Raw genomic sequence first — 19,748 nt, 5'->3', positions numbered from 1 at the left:
GGTTCAAATTATATATGTGACTTCTAAAACCATGTGAATATTTTTCTTCCACCTCGGTTTTCTACTTTGTGAAATAAGGAGAACTCATTATCTGAGTTGGAAGAATTAGGTAAAATCGCAAGCGGCAAACTGCTTTGCAATGAATGACCCGGAAAATAAAGCTCAAGCCGCCCAAGTATTTGACCCGAGGAGGGCGGGGCCGGGCATTGATTGCTCGGCGCTCCTCTAGGCACCCGTCGCGATCAGCTGAGTCAGAAGTGATCGATGCTCTCGGTGTAGTCCCTGATAAAGCCAGTCGAACAATCTTCGCTCCGACGGAACCAGTCATCTCCAGCGACGATAGGCACAAACCTATCCAAGCGCCAGAGAGGTTAGTTGGAGCCCCGCGGCAAGCAGGCAGCTGGAGTTACTTAGACTTGCAGCGTGGGCCGTGAAGGGCGGATTGCGCAGGCGCCACACTAAAGCCCAGAGCGGGCGAGCCGGAACGGTTTCGCGCAGGCGCCTTGGGAGGCCTGGGAGCCGCATGCGTAGTAACTGTCTGCGCCACAAAGGGTTGGAGGAAAAGATGCCGAGCATTATGTAAACTTCTAGAAGTGTCAAATAGAGCATGCGTGAATCTACCGCGCCCCTACTGTTGCCTTCAAGGCTTTGGACAGTGGTTCAAGGGTGGGGACAGGTTTAGTGGCGAGACCGGCCCACACGACACGCCTGCGCTGTCTGAAGGCATGGCTGCGGCCACTGCTGCCTGTCTCCAGTCTCCACCCTCGAACCCGCCCGAGTCCGCCTGTCCCCCTTAAGCAGACAGAGTTTCACAGGCAACGACCAAAGACGTCTGGGAGTCAGGCGTCCTCTCCTAGGCCACATAGCCAGCTCTCCAATCCAGACTGTGCAGAAGGGCATGAGCCGCTGGATGTGGCAGTACTTTGCCAGAAGGACTGCACGTGCTTTCCCTAGAAGTTTGTTCATGCTAAGGCCTCCAGCAACTGGCATGGCAACCAAAACCAGTTTCTGTAGTTCGTCCCCCAAAAAAGTGCACTTAAGAAGCAAGGATTGAATATGTTCGGGGGGCCCCGTTCTCGGCTCCTTTGGTTTTGGTGTGAGCAGCTTAGTTCACGTAGGAAACCCGGATAGAAACACGCAGATTAGATCCTGCACCCTTTAGCTGACATCCTTCACAAAAAGGGGTATTTTGCGTACCAACAAATGGGCCTTTATCTAAAGACCTTTTAGAATTAAGGTTACAGAGAAAAGTTGTTTAGTGCAACCTGCACCTGGCCATTACTTGAAAGCAGTGCCTTTTGCCTGACTCGTGGACCTGGAACACCAGAAGGCCACTTTGCAAGCAAGGACACAGCCCCTACCACCTTCAAACACAAAGCAATGGCCAGCAAGATGTCTTTAAGGCCTGTAACTGTTGCACTGTGGGAGAGAAACTTAAAATGGAGTATATGAGGCCATTGAGGCTGGTACATGTGGCCTGTGTTTGGGTAATTATAGGTGTCATTTTACCAGTAATAATCTCCAGTTTTGTTTGTCTAGGCTCCTAAATTTATAGTATCCTGGTTTAGATGGTGAATTCCATAATTAGCCCATCTATACCTGACTATTGGAAGACTATACAACTCACAATAAACTTTTATATGGTACTCTGGGAAGCCAGTTTAGAGGCTAGTCTAGGTACACTATGAAAGCCTGGCTTATGAACCAATGACTACTCCCTCTGCTTTGGGCCCACACCAGACCAGTCCCTCTGGAGGCATTCACAGACCTTAGGATCCTACACAATGGACAATTGCTGAATCCTGGAGCTCTTTTAAAGAAATCTTGACAAATTGGTTGTAAAACCAAGGCAAAATGTGGCTTCACCCAGTGCATGGATTATACCTATTAGCTGCCGTCTTAGTGTTTCCATTGCTGTGAAGATACCCCATGGCCAAGGCAACTCTTATAAAGGACAACATTTACTTAGGGCTGGCTTAGACTTTTAGAGGTTCAGTCTATTGTGTTGGGAAACATGGCAGATTATAGGCAGACATGGTGCTGGAGGAGCCAAGAGTTCTACATCTTCACTGTAAGGAAGCCAGGAACAGACAGACTCCCAAGTAGTTGGGAGTAAGTTCTCAAAACCCACCCCCACAGTGACACACTTTCTCCAACAAGGCCACACCTCCTAATAGTGCCACTCCCTGGGCCAAGCATATTCAAACTACCAGAGCTACTAACGTTACCAAAATATGAGTTGCCAAAAATATGTCAGTGTCATGTTAAGGAAGGAAAAGCTCTTGCCCTTCCAGTCACTTAACCAAGAGTGAGTCCAGATTTGAATTTTCTCCTTCATGCTCCCTGTGTCTTCTGTCCTCTGTCTGTTGCACACGTCTGGATCAGTGCCTGCCTGAAGGCTGGCTAATGAATCTCTTCAGCCCTGTGTCTATGTTCTATATGTGTCTGTCTTGTGTGTGACTGTCTATGTATCTGGGTGTGTTGTGTGACTATCTCTCATAAAGGGCTTCACTCTTATCTCTTGAACAGTACAGAAAGCATCACAAGAGGAAGGGATATGACACGTTGTAGGCATCTGTAACAGAGTCTTACATGGGGTAAAGTTACTGACCAGCTCCCGCTCACCAAGACATTAACAGTCACTGTGTTTCAACCAATATCCACAAATGCAGCTTTCCACTGTCATGGTAGATTGGAGGAGGATTCTTTCAACTTTCAGCAAATTATTCAATGGCATCGTCCGATTCAGGGGCAGGTAAGAGTACATTACTTAATATGATAGTTCTGCGTTAGTCTAGGTTGTAAAAGTTGAAATTAAGAGAAACCCAATACAAGTAAAGTTGATTGTACAGTCTTCTCTTAAAGGCAGGTTAAACAGTTTGAGTACACAGTAGAATGATAGCCTTAAGTGACCTCAAGGTGTATTAACTTTGGCTGTGAGGTCCAGCAAAAATTCCAGTCATTTAGATTATGAGATATTTACATAATATTGCCCCACCAAAACATGGCCCACAGCAATTAACTGTATTTTTTTGCCTCATCAATTTTTTTATTGATATATTTTTATTTACATTTCAAATGATTTCCCCTTTTCTGGGTCCCCACTCTCCACAAGTCCCATAAGCCCTCTTCCCTCCCCCTGTTCTTCCATGTACCCCTTCCCACTTCCCTGTTCTGGAATTCCCCTATATTCTTGCACTGAGTCTTTCCAGAACCAGGGGCCACTCCTCCATTCTTTTTGGACATCATTTAATTTGTGGATTATGTCTTGGGTATTCAAAGTTTCTAGGCTAATATCCACTTATCAGTGAGTGCATACCATGATTGATCTTTTGAGACTGGGTTACCTCACTTAGTATGATGTTCTCATGCTCAATCCATTTGTCTAAGAATTATATGAATTCATTGTTTCTAATGGCTGAATAGTACTCCATTGTGTAAATATACTACATTTTTTGTATCCATTCCTCCGTTGAAGGACACCTAGGTTCTTTCCAGCTTCTGGCTACTACAAATAGGGCTGAAGAATCCTCTGGATATAAAAAATATGGAACGCTTCACGAATTTGCATGTCATCCTTGCACAGGGGCCATGCTAATCTTCTCTGTATCATTCCAATTTTAGTATATGTGCTGCCGAAGCAAGCACAATTAACTGTAATTTAAATTGCTTGTAATTACTAAGGCTAGCTCTTGTGGCTGAGAGATGATGATTTACTATAGGCAGTGTGAGGCCCTCTCCCAGAACGCTCTTTCATGTAGTCTACAACAGGAGGTCCTTATCTTCAAGGCCATTGGGAGTAGCAGCTTATAAATGTTGGGTTTCTGGGGCAATATAAAGAGACAAAAGGCAGAAGGAGACAGAATCCGACATCAATAGATGGGACCATTCATTTCAAACAGTGGAGGGCAGACACTCTCCTGTGGGAAAGGTGGTACCTGTAAGAGAAAAGGCTGCCTTCAAAGAGGCAGGGTTCGAGGCTCAAGGACGAATAATTTGTTGCAGCTGTAGAGAACTGCACGTGGGTCTGCAGTCCCTCTTGCTGGAATTCTCTGTCTCAAGCAGGACAGATCATCTTGGAAGAAAGGCTGTCTCTACAAACATTCCTGTCTGGGCTGTGATGGCTGTCACTTGACTATATCTGGAATTAAACCCCAAGTTGACTGGGTACACTTCTGAGGGGTTTTTCTTAACTAAAACATTTTAAGTGGGAAGACTCGCTTTAACCTGTGCCACACTTTCTGGTTGGCGGTCTATGTATAAAGGACGTGGAAGCAGGAAACTGTCTCTTTGCCTGCCTGCCCTCACGCTTGCTGGCCAGTTCATTCCTTCACTGGCATTAGAGCCTATTTCTTCAGGATTTGGCCATATACTGAAGACCAGCTGAGACATCCAGCCTAGTGAACAATTACTGGAGTCTTGGGCTTTCTGTTGGTAGACAGCCATTGTTGGACTAGTTGGACCACAGCCTGTAACCACTTAACCCACCTTAATAAATCAATCAATCTCTCTCCTTCCCCCCCCCTCTCTCTCGTACACATACACACACACACACACACACCACACACTATTTTATCAGTTCTTTTCCTTTAGAGCAACAGTTCTCAACCTGTGGGTCATGACCCCCTTTGGATCAAATGATCCCTTCACAGGTGTCACATAGTCACATACAGATATCTACATTACTATTTATAATAATAGAAAACTACAATTATGAAGTATCAGCAAAATAATTTTAGTATTAGGCACAAACCACACCCAAATATCTGTTTTCACAGAGAGATCCTTTATTAAGCAAGAAAGAAAAGTTGAAGTGGCCACTTTCTGACTCAGGCAGAAAAACAGCAAGTGACCTTGCACGTGTGATTTTAAGAGGAGAAAAGGGAGGCATGTAGTGGTAGCATGGGCTAGCATGTGGTGGTATATTTTATTGGGGTATTTATTAGGTGAACCAAAGGGGGCTTTTGATTGCTGGACTTCAGTACTTTGAACGCTGGACCTTGGTAGTCAGCCTCAGGAGGAGGGAGTGGCCAGATAATGGACTAGCCAGCTTCTGTAACAGTGACATAACAGTTGTTAGCAAGGCAGAGGGAATTGGAAAGAAGAACAAGCAAGGCCTGCCAGAGCCAAGCTCACCACACCCAAACTGGCCAGAGTCCCTTCAGGACCTGTTTTTCTGAGCTGAGTGTATGTGTGTGGGCTTAGCCAGGTCCTCTGTGCTAGAATCCCTTACAAGGCTGTGGTCTGGGCCGAGCTCTCATACAAAGACTCAGCTGCCTAGCGGAAGTGGCTGCTTTAACACACCTGTGCCCCGTGCCAGCTCTGGGGGCAGTAGTCCATATGGTGTGGGCAGCTACGGACACGAGCCTCAGCTCCTTGCTCTCTGTTAGCTACAGGCTCCCTTCATCTCTTTGCCATGTAGCCTTTCCAACATGGTGGCCTGAGCCAACGCATACTAGCTGACTGGTTAGGAGAGAGTCATCTAGCTCCAGGCTTGTGTGGCCTGACCACAGAAGCAGAGTCCTGTCACTTCCTACTACCACTGCTTTCTTGTTTATCTTGTGTATCTTATTTTATCATGAGCATGGTGACTGAAAACTCCAGACTTGCCACCTCACAGATCTGTGGGCTGGGATCTGAACTGTCTTGCTGGACTGAAATCGAGGGATCAACAAGGCCCCAGGAAAGAATCTATTTCTTTTTTCTCAGCTCCTGTAAGTTGCCCTGCATTCTCTCAGCTTCTAGTCATCAAAGCCAACCACTTTGCCTTTCTGTGACCATTCTTCTGAAGTCACGAGAATGTAATACTGAGCCCACCTTGATAATCCAAGATAATCTTCCATTTTAGCTCCCAATCTCAGTCACACTAGGAAACATTCTTACCACTCAGTCGGGATATGGCCATCTGTAGGGACTGTCATCTGTTCGGCAGCACAGACTAACTGCTGTAAGAAGCACCAACTGCAGTCTGCTAACTGGCTAAGTGTGTTTGTTTTTGACTCAGGCCATTCCCATGTGGTTCTTCCAGGCCTTTCCACAATACCCCGTTCTGTGTGGCAGCTTTCTGCCACCTGTAACTTTAATTCCCTGGAGCCTGAGAACTCCCCACTCTGCCTTTAGGAGACCTGTAGGAGGTGTCTATGGCCAGACATTTGTCACTGAATTCATCTCTGTGGCATTTGCTTCTACTCCAGTAAATTACATGGGAAGCTTATCTGACCGGGCCTTTTATGGGAAGCTATCTTTACCTTTCTGCCTGCTGGTGGTGATACACACTTAATGCCAGTACTTGTGAGGCAGAGGCTAGCAGATCTCTGAGTTTGAGGCCAGCCTAATCTACATAGTGAATTCCATGATGGCCAGGGATACACAGAGAGACCCTGTCTCAAAGGAAAATATATAAAAGGTATTTTTTTCTTTTTATTCTTTTCTTTTACCCCAAGTCAGGGGTGAAACCCAGGGATAAAACTGCAGTACACAGCAGAGCAGGAGTCAGCAGACTGCATCTGGCAGCCACTGTTTTTTATAAATAAAGCTTTAATGGAATGCAGCCACCCCTGTTTGTTTATTCTGCTTTGTGATTGGCAGACTAGTGGCAACTGAGACTGTGTGGCCAACAAAGCCTGATGTTTCATATCTAGCCATCTGCATTCTCCGCCAGAAACAGGACAGCCCTGTCACTCAGCAGCACAGGAGGCAGAGGACATGTCCCACGCTATCTGGTGCTGCTGTAAGACTGTCTGACACACACTGGGGGATGAGTGTTCCTTGGCTCACAATCCTGATAGCCACAGAGTCCCAACAGCTTGGTACAGACATCTTATGAGAGCCATCCAGCTGTCACCACATGGTAGAGAAGTGGGGGCGGGAGCACAGACACATGCAAGGAGCCAACATGAGGGTCCTTTATAACAACCAGCCTTGTAGGACCTAGTCCACTCCTGTAAGATGGGCATTGACCCCTCCCACAGCGGTGCCCTTAATGACCTCATCACCTCCCTGGCCCCATCTCTAAAATGCCCCTCCTAAGGCCCAATCTCCCAGCCCACAAACCTTTAGGGATAAATCACATCCAACATAGCAAATGCCACAGCTGTTAGGATGGAGCTGAGAACATAGAGCAGGGCAGGGAGCCACGGTTGTCTGCAAGCTGCAGAGCTATTAGTGTTAGTATAGCAGCATCGTCCACACACAACACTCAGGCTAAGCCACCCAGGAAGGAAGGAAGGAAGGAAGGAAGGAAGGAAGGAAGGAAGGAAGGAAGGAAGGAAGGAAGGAAGGAAGGAAGGAAGGAAGGAAGGAAGGAAGAATTGTGTTGACTCATGATTTTAGAATATCAGCAGGTTGTATGGTCCTGTTGCTTTGGATCTGTGACAGCTCAGTACATCATTGTGGGAGCATAGGCAGAGGATGCCTCTTTTATGGTGACCAAGAAACACAAGACTGGGGTCATAATGGGTCCAACTGTAAGGCCATGGCTCCATGACCTTAGTTTCTCCCCCCCCCCCCCGCCCCCAGGCTCCAACTCCTAAAAAGGCTATACTACCCCCAAGTCCCATGATAGGCCGGGGACTAAGCCTTCTAAACATGGGCCTTTGGGGACACTAAGACAGAGCACTTCTTCCTGCACCTGTAGCTTTAGGCTCTAGGGGAACCAAAATGGATCTGCAAATGGATCTGCCTCTACCCTTGGAGAGGCTAGTCACAGAGTGTGTGTGTGCTTGTAGATGTATTTTGTGACAAGTGCTATAAGAGAGCCCAAGGGCTGTAGACACACAAACACTGGAGAGAGTTTCCTCAGACATCACATAGATCATTCAGGATGGGCCTAAAAGGTTGGGTAGGAGTTTGCCAGGCAGAGGAGGCATGCTGGAGTTGTTCCAGATAAGGACAGCGCTCACCTCTCTGAAAAGGTATCTATCTGGTGCTGGGCACTGTGCAGGCCCTGAAGACAGAGCAGCGGCCCCAAAGGAAAGGCCTGCACCAGCGAGGCATTCAGTAGCAAAGACCTTGTTGGACTGCACTGGTGTGAGCTACAGGGGCTGTGAGTGGTCTCTGATTCCTGTCTTGTTCCTCTCAGGTGTTGAGCATGTCAGAAGATACTACAGAGCCCCTGGTGGTGTCCAGCACCCTCTGGAAGGACCTCAGGGCTCTTCTGCCTGACACAGAGGAGGAGCTGAGGCTGGACCTCGGGGAGAAGGTGGACAGGAGTGTAGCTACGCTGCTACAGCAGGCTGTGAGTCTCTTCTATGTGGGCCACTGGCAGGAGTGCCTGCAGGCCAGCGAGGCCGTCCTGGACTACTCCTGGGAAAAGCTCAACACTGGTCCCTGGCGAGATGTAGACAAGGAATGGCGCCGGGTATATTCCTTCGGCTGCCTCCTGAAGGCCCTGTGCCTGTGCCAGGCACCACAGAAGGCCACTGCTGTGGCTGAAGCACTGCGGGTGTGTGACATGGGCCTATTGATGGGGGCAGCCATCCTTGGGGACATTCTTCTCAAAGCTGTCTCAGTCCTCCAGACACACCAGCTCCCAAGAAAGCAGTCTGCCTGTGGCCCCCACCAGGATCAACCTGCTACCAAGGTGGGTCACTGTTGAAAGCTGCCATCCAGCAGCCCAGCCCGTCTTCTAGAAGAACCCGGTCCTCTCCAGGGTAGTCTCACACGGCAGCCTCTCTGCTGAAGAGTATCGTGTAGATTTGGGGAATTAGCAGCTGCAAAGGCAGCACTTTTTAGAAGGCAAGGTGGCAGCTTCCTTAATCTAAGAGGCAGCTCTGCAGGAAATCCAGCGCGACTTCTCACCACCTAGCCTCAGAGACCTACCTCAGCCAGCTGACTGAGGTTCCGGGGCCAGTGTGCTCTCCCCTCCAGCCCTCATGGAGGTTGGCCGTGGTATTTCAGTGTCCCAGAGCAAAGGTTGCAGACATGTAGTCCTTACCCAGCTTCCCATCTCCCTTGGGCCTCGGTGTCCTCATCTGTAGATTGTCAGATAGGTCCTGAGCCTCAGAGAAGAAGGGCTGGGGCTGTGTTGCATGCCAGCCATGGAATTCTGGACTGTTCTGCATGTATTTCTCAGTGCTTTCCTGCAGTCTTAGAATGTCCTGTTGAGTGTGACTTACACATAAGATGGATGTCATTGCCACTTAAGTGTGACCACAGTGGGGAGAGATCCACAAGCCAGGAAGAAAGGCAGGGCAGAAGCCTTCCCATGCGGAGCTGGAGGGCTCAGCAGGGAAAAGCTGAAGCCTGGATAGCCAGTCACTGAGGACAGAGAGCCAGGAATAAATGCACCTGGCCTCTGCTTCGCCATCTAAAGAGAAGCTAGGCGTGATGGCGCACACATCTGTAATCCCAGCACCTGGGAGGCAGAGGCACAGACTGGAGAGTTTGAGGCCAGCCAGGTCTGTAATGAGATTTCCTCGTGGGGGAGGGAATAAATAATAACAATGATAAATCACAAGTTAAGAGAGAAGCAGGCGGCCTTGGAGATTATCATCAGACATTGTGTATGTGATTCTCGGTTCCACTAAGATCTGTATGGCTTCAGGAGAGCATGCTGCTTCACTCTAGAGAGCAGGACAGTCCACAGTTCAAGAGACAAACATGTCCCCTTCGACCTAAGGGTACTGGCCTCCATCTTCCCATCAGTGTGTCCCAAGGGGATATAACAGTGAACTCCTGCCCAAAGTGGTCCTCACTGGAGTAGGGGGCAGGATGCCTAGCCAAAGAGAAGAGCACAGGCCGTTCTGTCATCCTGCCTGAGCTCACTTCCCATGCTACACCCTATCTGATCAGATAGGGTCCCTTCGTCTCTGTCCTTTGGTACCTTATGGAAGAGGGTATGCCCTGGCTGAACTGGCTGAACATGTATACAGAGTATCACCACCTCCACCCCCACGGCCTAGGTTCCTATGAGGCTGTAGAAGAATCCTCTGTTGCTAGAGGACGGGTGGGGGCTTCTATGAGGCTGCACATACAAGGCCTATGCTGAGTGGGGACAGAGTAAAGGAAGCAGGGACAGTAGAGGCCAGCCAGTGGTCCTGGGTACCACATATGGGTGCTGTTGTCACCGCCCGTTTACAGATGAGGAAATGGAGGCTCAGGCATGGTAAGTGACCCACCTGCTCAGCTTACCCAAGGGAGCTGTACTAGGAAAGTGCAGTGCAGCCATTTGTGTGACACTGCAAGGGCTGTGGCCTTGTGGAAACTGCCTAGGACACAGTGTTCAGGTGCCAGGCAGAGCCTCTCACTCTGTAGGACTGCTGTCACCTCTGTGCTCTAAGTTTGTGAGATGGCTAAGGAAAAGGGGACCTTGAGTTCATGAAAGCAACGGTGTAGAAATGTTATCTACTGCTGGGTGTGGTGGGTACTCTGGAATCTGAGGCAGGGGAATTCTGTGTTCATGGTCATTCCAGGCTTTCCTCCTGAGACCCTGTCTCAAAAATACAAAACATAGCCCCATGTGGTGGTGGGCACCTTACCCTTTGCACTTGAGAGGCAGAGGCAGGAGGTGTCTGAGGTGAGGCCTGCTAGGCCTTCTAGGCCTGCTAGATATGTTTAGACTCTGTCTCAAAAACAAAACAAAGCTCAGAACTAAGAAGATGGCTTGGACAAAAGCTGGCCGTACATGTAGGAGCACTAGAGTTTGATCCCTGGGACCATGTAAAAACTTGGCATGGTGGCATGTTCTTGTCACCCCATACCTGGGGAAGTAGATTCAGGTGGATCTTGCTAGTCAGCCAGCCTCTCTGGAGTCAGTGAACCCCAGGCCAGGGAGAAAACCCCATCTCAGTAAGGTGGATGTGCACGATACAGAGTACTAGCCAAGGTTAGCTTCTGCCACACACTGCACACAAATAACTGCCATCTGCTGTTAACGCTACCCAGACATCTGCCACTAACACAGATCCTGAGACAGTTGCCATCTTGCTTTGTTTGGATTCTGAACAGAAGGCCAGGCCTGCCGTCAGCTCAGCCCCCACCATGGTGCTGGAGCGGGCAGTGCCCAGGCTTCGCTGCCCGCCTCTGCAGTACTTCAGAAAGCATTTCCTAGTTCCCGGGAGGCCTGTGATCTTGGAAGGTGTGGCTGACCACTGGCCGTGCATGAAGAAGTGGAGGTGAGTAGTCACTGTGGGGAACTAAGGTCCTTCCTTCTGAGTGTCCCCAGGACTCATAAGTCACTGTCTCAGACCAACCTTCAGAATCCCTTGATTGATTACAGAGGATTAATGAAGACTTTAAAGTGGGATGCCCTGGGGCTGGCAAGATAGCTGCAAAAACCTAGTGGTCTGAGGACCAAACCCCAGGACCCACACAGGTGGAAGGAGAGAACTACAAAGTTGTCTTCTGGCCTCCACACCACACAGTGGCATGTCTACCTCCCTGCACATGGAGTATTCTATTAAATTAACAAAATGTTTAATGGGCCATCCTGAGTGTGTGCAGGGGTCTAAGCTGTCACCAACACGCACTCACCCTGAGCATAGCCTTGCAAGTGCCTGAGTTATAGACTCAGAGCCGTTAGGTGTTCATGCAAGATCTTAGAGATCCCACTGCTCTTCCTTCTATGGGCCCTGAGGCCATGACTGCACTCACCCAGGAGACTGCTGCTGCTAGGATTCAGAGAGGCCACACTAATGCTTCCTGTAAGGACTGGAGAATCCCAACATTTCAGCATCACAGGGTCATGTAAAAGTACCCTGGGCGCTCTGTGAGACAGCTGTAGCTCATGGGAGTGGGTTGGGTCAGGTTGGCCTGGTGTGAGTTTGTGGAGGAAGTCCCCGAGACTCCAGTGAGGAAGAATGCTGTGGGAGCCACAGCAGAGCAGTCACACTCCAGATGGGGGTGGGTTCTGGCATCCTCCTTTAACCCGGACTCAGGAAGGCTAACTCATTCAACGATCCCGACTCACCCCCGGCTAACAGAGTTCAGAGCCTGCACTCATCACCCCATACTGCCTTCCACTTGCCCCAAGGCTTCTCAGCAGTGACAGCAGAAAGTGAAGAGCCAGCAGGATTATGGATGGCAGAGGTGGTGAGGACAGTCTGTGTGACAGGTTGAGCCTGAGGGTTGGGCACGGGCAAGGCAAAGCCACTTGAGCTGTGTGGTCTCAGGTACACAGCCTCGCCTTTCTACTGTGAGAATGTTGTCAGGGGAGTAAGGCAACAGTCCCTTCCTCAGGTTCTGCATGAAGAGAACAAAGGAAAGCAGTCCTAGATGTGAGTAGCAGTGATGCGTGCTGACACTATGGTGATGTTCTTGTAGTCTCCAGTACATCCAGGAGACTGCTGGCTGCCGCACTGTCCCCGTGGAAGTGGGTTCAAGGTACACAGATGAAGACTGGTCCCAGACTCTCATGACAGTCAATGAGTTCATCCAGAAATACATCCTGAGCGAGGTATGTACAAGTTACTATGTAACAGATGCTAAAGGCATGTCACACCTCAGCACGATTTTTAAAACAACTTCCAGTGAGAAGCAGCAGCACTTGGCTATGTGCTGCACCTGCATTGTTTTCTTAAAGGAAAAGCTAAAGGGACTGGTGGCTCACTGAGACAGAGCAGGGCTGCGTCCCAGGCCCTAAGTCTCCTGCCCTTCAGCTCTGTCCTGCCTGGGAGGTCACTGACCATGTCAGACCCCAAGCTGGGGAAGGGGCCACACGGGACAGTGGTAGGTGGGGCTGAGGCCAGGACTTAGCATCCAACTAAGCAACAGGGCCATCAAGAGATACTTGACACGAACTAACCATGGTCACCTCTGCTTTCTTCCTCTGGGTCAGGCAAAGGATGTCGGGTACCTTGCTCAGCACCAGCTGTTCGACCAGGTAAGTGTCAGACCATGCTCCTCTGCTCCTGCGAAGCACCCATTGGCTATCTGCTGGAGCATCTTCCTGATTACCACAGGCAGCAGTGAGGCAAATCAAACTGCCAGGCTTGAGAGATTGAGTATGCGGAGACTGGGGTCCAGGCCTGCCATGACTTAAAGGTACAGCCTGGCTGAGCTGGAGTAGGACTGGGTGGGAGAATAGTCCCATTAGGAAACACCCCAGCACCTCACCATTTGAGCTGCCTGGACCTGGGTGTGGTGTGTACACCTTGAATCTAAGCGCTTGGGATTCCTTCCAAGCTGTCTGGTTAAGACACTGAGACAGTGGCTGAGGGCTCATCCTGAGGATGTCCTTACCTGCTTATCTGGAGCCTTGACCCGGGCCAGAAGGCAAGCTGCTGTTATCTTCAGGGTGAGCCTAGAATGTGTAAGACTATTTCAGGCAGATGACGCTGCCTGTCCCTCAGCACTCACAGTTGTCTCTGCTGTCCAGCACCCCAAGGAGTTTGAGCAGCCATGTATCCTAGGGACAGGATACAGGCTGTCTTCTAGGACCTCTGTGTCAATAGGAAGTGTAGGCTACTGACAGGTGCTTGCCAGGGACCTTGCACTGACTTTCTTCCTGCTGTGGTATCTTGGAAGCCTCTGGCCACTGCTTTGAGTTTGTCAATAGTCACATTGCTGGAACATGTGTTTCCTGAGGGTCTCTGAATCCTTGGCCAATGATTTTGATATCTAGCCAACCAGTCACCCTTCAGAATTCTGATGACATCATCAGGAATCCATCAGAGTTATGCTCAGCATCCAGGGGCAAGGTTTGGTCGCACTCAATCAAAGCAGTAATGGGTATGCTAGGTGCCAGGGTTTTAGCCCCATTGGAGACTGTGGGCTCTCCAGCTCTGCTCACATGCTAATAAGACCCGAACCCTTCCTCGCCACTAATTTGCTTCTGAGTGCTTGCTTTAGTCCCCTGGTGGCTAGGAAATGTACTCAACTTGGTCCCAAGGCTCTCTTCTCTGGCTTCTGAACACTGTTCAATAAACTCCTTTCTTCTCAGAGTAAGTTTAGTACAAAGCCTACTTTGCCGGTCTTTGTAGTAATTTATTTAAAATATATCAGTTGCGATTTCCTCACTGGTAGTAACTTTTTCAAAATTATCCTCCAGAGATCTGATAAATATCCAGTACATTAGACTTTTGAGGATTGTTCGTTTTTTTGAAATAAGATCTCACTGTGCCACCCATGCTTACCTCCTGGGTCATGTTTTTCATGCTCCTGTCTCAGTTTTCCAAGTGCTGAAATTGCAGGTATGCACCAACAAGCCCAGCACCTGTGGGGTTTTTGTTTTGTTTATTGAGTTTGTTTTGTTTTGTTTTTTGGTGGTGGATGGTGGTGGTAACTTAACTCTTGCCTGGTGTGGTGACTCATGCCCTAATGCCAGCAGAGGCAGATAGTTCTGTGAGTTCAAGGCCACCCTAATCTATTTGGTGAGATTCAGGCCAGCCAGAGCTACAAAGTAAGCCCATCTCAAAACAAAAGAAAGTATTAGTCATTAGTAAATTAGTATGACATTATGCTTTTTGTAAAAAGTATAAAGCAACAATGCCAGGTTTCTAAAAAGAATATACCTATATGATATAAAAACCAATATGAAGCAAGATTATAATTCATCCCTATTATTTCTATCTCAAGAGTTTATTAGACTATGAACCTGAACTAGGCAGGGCGGCACATACATGCTATATCTGCATTTGGGTGGAAGAGGATGAGAAACAGAAAAACTGTCTGAAAAATTAAACTAGAAGTGCATCTAGGAGTGTGTGTGTGGCTGTCAGCAGTCATGTCAGCTGGGCCCTGGCTGGCATACCTAACCCTGGCCTCTGCTTTCTGCCGCTGCCCTCAGATCCCAGAGTTGAAGCAGGACATCAGTATCCCCGATTACTGTTGCCTGGGCAATGGAGAAGAGGAAGAGATCACTATCAATGCCTGGTTTGGTCCCCAAGGAACCATCTCCCCACTGCATCAGGACCCCCAGCAGAACTTCCTGGTCCAGGTAGGAGTTGCTGCAGACAGGGCTGACCAAGGAGCTTGTGATGGTAAATACTCATAATCCTAGCACTTGGGAGCTTCCAGGTCACCCTCAGCACATAGCTAGTTCAAGACAAGCCTGGGCTACATGATACCTGGTCACAAAAGGGAGGGAGGGGGAGAAGAAAAGGGAGTGGAAGGGATATAGACAGAAAAAACAGCCCTATGACCCTGGGAAAGGGCTTCACCCAGGTCAAGCTACACCCAAGTGGGATTTCTCCGGGGCCAGAGAGGAGAGCGCTTGGGTGGAGGCCTAGCACATTCTAGTGTCTGCCAGCCTCTCTACTCCTGCTGCCAGCTTGCACCTGTGGATAAGGGCTGATGGAACAGGCCTCTCAGCCACTGAGAGATGTTTCCAGAGACTCAGTTTTGTTACAAGGGAACCAGCACACACTGCTGTAAAAACCTTGTCACGGGTCCAACTGCTAGAAACTCAGTAAATGAGAGCATTCTTGACGAGCACTGGGCCGGCCCTGCTATGCAGCTCAGTAGCAACTAAGAGCCAGCTCCAGAGAGCCTACTGCCTGGCACAGGACCAACTGTCACCTTAGTCAGCTTGGGCAATTCACTTCACCTCTGTGTCATAAATCCTCACAGCCAAGGTGAAGAGGAAACCGGGATTAAACCAGGTCAACACTCAGTGCTGGGCTGAGCTTGGCTACACGTAGAATGCTGATCTTTAAAGTACCTGAAGGTGAGCGCCCTCAGAATGTCAGAGCATGTGGTAGGGCAACAACAGGCAGACCACAGGAAGGCCTGGAAGGGCAGGCCTACAGACCTGTAGTCAGTGGGTACCACTGCTCACCTCCTGAAGCTAATGGGCCTTCTCTCCCAGGTGTTAGGAAAGAAGTATATCCGGCTGTATTCTCCACAAGAGTCTGAGGCAGTGTACCCTCACGAGACACACATCCTTCATAACACCAGCCAGGTAGGCACCCAGGACATCAGGGTGACATGGTGCCTTCTGTCTCTACAGAACAGCAGATGACTTCTGTTGCTTTCTGCAGGTTGATGTGGAAAACCCCGACCTAGAGAAGTTCCCCAAGTTCCCTGAGGCCCCATTCCTGTCCTGCATTCTGACCCCAGGAGACACCCTCTTTATACCTGCTAAGTACTGGCATTATGTGCGCTCCCTGGACCTGAGCTTCTCTGTCAGCTTCTGGTGGTCCTAGCCAGGGCCAGAGTGGAAAGGGCCCTCCAGGCAGACACCTTACCCAAAGGCAGTAAACTAAGATCAGTGTGGGCCCTGGATGCCGATAGACTCCAGCAGTCCTGCCCCCCAGCCAGTACATTAAGATATGCGTGACAGAGCTGCTGTGTACCCACGTGTGTGTGGCCCAGCTGCTGTGTGCCCAGGTGTGTGGGGCAGAGCTGCTCTATGCACCCAGGCTATCCAGATTATGGATGCTTTGTTTTCTTTTTAACTGCTGGGCTGAGTTTTAACTGCTGGGGTACCCAAGTCCCGTTGGCAAGGTGCTCAGCGGAGACAGAACACAATCTGTAATATGGGTCTGCGGTCCATGTTTTCTTAGGTGTAAAACAGCAGGGTCTGGGATGGTTGCTGTTGTTCCCAGTCTTCTGTGTATCCAGGTGTTACTGCCAGCTTACTGCTAGGAGTTGGAAACAGAGGTCCCTGGGTCCATGCTTCCCCTCGGGGCATTTAAGCACCAGGCTGGAAGGCAGCGGAATTGGTTTGGTTCTGAGTGAATGTGGAGAATCTTCCCGGGGATATATAGGTGCAGCCTGTCACAAGGAAGCCCCTGCTCCCAGGCAATCCTTGGTGAAGAGGTAGTCCCTGCTCGTTCAAACTTTTATTTGATGGTGGAGGTGAATGCATACACCTTATTCAGGGTAAACCAAGGATTAAAAACCTCTGTGGGAAGGATTGCCCAGGAAGGGAAGCTCATTGGCTAAACACTTGGAGCCTAACTCATTAGCATGGAGAAGGTTGGGTCTTCACATTACCAGACCCACTGTCATGGTCCTTTCAGTGGGGTGCATGGCTACTTGTTTCACATCAGATAGTTTGGCAGAGAGCTGGCTCTACTCCAGCCAGATTTCCCCAGAGCCTGCTCAACCTTACCAGTTCTTCTGTCCAGTGGCACTGTCAACTTGCCCCATATGTAACTTAAATATTTTTAATAACACAATAAAATATATTTTCTTAATTAAAAAAAGAAACATTTCTTTAACCAAACTCCCTTGCCGTCTGTGGGTAAGGCAGGCAACAAAAGAAGCATTGGGAAAGGAAGAGAAGTGTGGATCCTGGAAAGGAAACACCCCCTTCCCTGGACTCTTGTGGGAAGTACTGAAGGAGGCAGAGCCACATGTCACACAAAAGAGACTGGCTCAGAATCAGAGACCAGAGCAGTCAGGACCATTGATGAACTGGTAGCCAGGCAGGAGCGGAGTCGTAAGGCCAAGGGCCCTGCACGGTGAGTGGGAGGATGGCTAATAACTAAAGGTGCTAGAGTACAGGCCCAGCTTCGGCGGGATGGGTCTGGCTTGTTAGTGGCTCACGGAAGGCCTGGGCTTCCTACAGAGCTCGGCCCGTTCCCTGCTCCCCTCCTCCACCTCGGGTCTCTACTTAGTTTCACTGTTTTCACCTTTCTGGAAGAAGGAGAGGAGAACAGCTCTGACTCTATCTCCCTCGCCATATCTTGACCCCTAGTATCAACTGCTGGTCCTTTCAGTTCAAACCAAGAATCAGGCCTCGGGGACGGCTGATTGACAGGCCTAGCTCACAGCCCCAGCTCATCCGACATGACAAGAAGGTGACCAGGCCAAAGAATCTGAACCTGGTCACACAGGGTCCGGGAGGGAAAATCATCAGAATATGCCCTTTTATAGACAGGTAGCTTTGGCATGGAGGAATGCACAGCAGGCTGAGTAGCCAGAAGCCCAGAGACTAGGTGGCAAGGGCTTCAGAGGCTGCCATCTGTCTGGTACAGTTAACAATCTCACTGGGACAGTTTACCAGAACCATTGCTGCTGGGTCAGGCAGAGTAGGAAAGCTACCATGCCAGCTTGTGTAACCTGAGGAGCCACACATCCCCAGGGGCTCACGCACTGACACACTTTGCTAGGTGTGCAGAGATCAGCTATGTGGCTGCAGCATCCTGCAGTGACCTGGACACTTTATAGCATCACCTGCTTCCGCTGACAGGCTCCATGCTCTCCTGGGCCATTGCTGAGCAACAGATGGCCATCAACAGGTGGGGGGCAGGGGGATGAAATGGCTCCATCTATGGGCAGGTCCCAAGAGGGCTGGAACCTGCCTGTAGGGCTCCCTTCTTACTCAGGAGTGTGGACTCTCAAGTTGGTTTGGAACCACAGTGCCAACAGGCCCTTCAAAGCCATGAAAAGAGCAAGTGTGAAGATCCACCAGCCTGTCACTCATAACACCCAGGATCCGCCCCACACTGCGGCCCTGGGCCAGGCACTGGAGACATGGCACTCAGCCCCATGGGCTCCTGGTTCTCCTGGTGTTGGACACACCACAGAGTAGGGATCAGCAAGACCAAAATATGACAAGTAGAACCAAGAGTGACAGGACAGGCAACACGGAGGGCTGGGGGACATGTTGGGTGGCTGACATGGATGGTAAAATGATAAGGGACAGAGCAGGACTTCAGACTAGCATTAGAACCCACTCACAACAGCAGGGACATGGCCTGTCCTGGTTGGTTTTTTGTTTGGTTGGATTTTTTTGGTGTCAACTTGACATAAGCTAGTCATTTGGGAAGAAGAACCTCAACGGAGAAAAATGTCTCCATCAGACTGCCCTGGAGGCAAGTGTGTGGGGCATGTTATTGATTGATGACTGATATAGGAGGGCCCATTGCAAGAGGTCCCGTCCCTGGGCAGGTGGTCCTGGGTTGTATAAGAAAGCAGGAGAGCAAGCCAGAGAGCAAGCCAGTAAGCAGCACCCCTCCATGGCCTCTGCGTGAGCTCCTGTACTTCAAATGGGCTGAAAGCTGAGATAAGAAGTAAACCTCTCCTTCCCAGATCCCTTTGCTCATGGTGTTTACATCAATAAGGGTGAAGTAGGACAAGGCCAAAGAGGGACAACCAGGCCTGGGAAACGAAGAACAGTACGACTGGAGCAGTACAAGCCTTCGGTGAAGCCAGCTAACCAGTCTCAGATGTCACAGTGTAGACAAAGGCCTGCAAGTGGGAAGGTTGTGGATGGGGCCTGGTCTAGTCAATGATTCCCACCCAGTGGCACCAGAGGGACCAGAGGGCTGGACAGATTGTAAAGGACAGGACAGACTCTAGTTGATGAACATCAAACTAGGACCTGGAGAGGTGAGGGTCGTGGGTGGGGAGTGTCAGTCCTGTGGGATGCTTACACTGACTGGTTGGTGCTATGGTAAGACAAAGCGTAGAGGCATGGACGCAGGTGGCAGGAAGACGCTATCTCCAGAGCTCCTGGGTCACCCTCAGGGATGGCCTGAGCTTTACCACTGTAACATTGCAGGGGCAGGAGAGCCCCCTTGCCCAATGTGGTCCTGAGGGCAGGACTCGAGGGACTGCCCCTGACCGTCAACTTGAAGGCTGTGAGGGTACAGGGGATCCTGGGACCAGGGACTCACACTCCAACCCAGAGCCCCCAATTCCAAGTCCTGGCTATTCTATACCAGTTCTGCCTTCCTGCCAGAGTTCAACAGAGGTAAAAAGTAGGGTGACCTGGTGACATCATTGGAACCACCAGCCTAGGCCTCTCCAGAAGGAACAGTAGCATGTCCCTCCTCATCTGGGCCAGTATGGGCCCTGACATGTTGGGGTGAATAGAAGCAGGCAGCAGGGGACCACAGTGCCACAAGTGCTGATCAAAG

General features: G+C 49.9%; 1 protein-coding gene and 1 non-coding gene across 3 annotated transcripts; one reads left to right on the top strand and one right to left on the bottom strand.

Annotated features, from left to right (window-relative positions):
* Positions 1-208: 208 nt before the first annotated feature.
* Positions 209-17,296, top strand: Kdm8 (lysine demethylase 8). 2 transcript variants are annotated; one of them, XM_052199733.1, is made up of 9 exons: positions 209-370; positions 2,673-2,755; positions 8,081-8,581; positions 10,948-11,114; positions 12,262-12,394; positions 12,776-12,820; positions 14,726-14,875; positions 15,746-15,838; positions 15,918-17,296. In XM_052199733.1, the coding sequence occupies exons 3-9, from the start codon at positions 8,090-8,092 to the stop codon at positions 16,080-16,082; spliced, it is 1,245 nt and encodes a 414-aa protein (XP_052055693.1). In that variant the 5' UTR covers positions 209-370; positions 2,673-2,755; positions 8,081-8,089; the 3' UTR covers positions 16,083-17,296. The 2 variants fall into 2 exon arrangements, with proteins under 2 accessions (XP_052055693.1, XP_052055684.1); XM_052199724.1 differs by lacking the exon at positions 2,673-2,755.
* Positions 3,542-3,648, bottom strand: LOC127676496 (U6 spliceosomal RNA). Its single transcript, XR_007975973.1, has one exon. It is a non-coding gene; the product is annotated as a U6 spliceosomal RNA (small nuclear RNA).
* Positions 17,297-19,748: the final 2,452 nt, after the last annotated feature.

This window comes from Apodemus sylvaticus, chromosome 1 (genome assembly GCF_947179515.1).
Source record: "Apodemus sylvaticus chromosome 1, mApoSyl1.1, whole genome shotgun sequence".
Taxonomy (NCBI): Eukaryota; Metazoa; Chordata; class Mammalia; order Rodentia; family Muridae; genus Apodemus; species Apodemus sylvaticus.
Note: the sequence above shows the minus strand (reverse complement) of the source record. Positions and strands in the feature narration are given on the sequence as shown.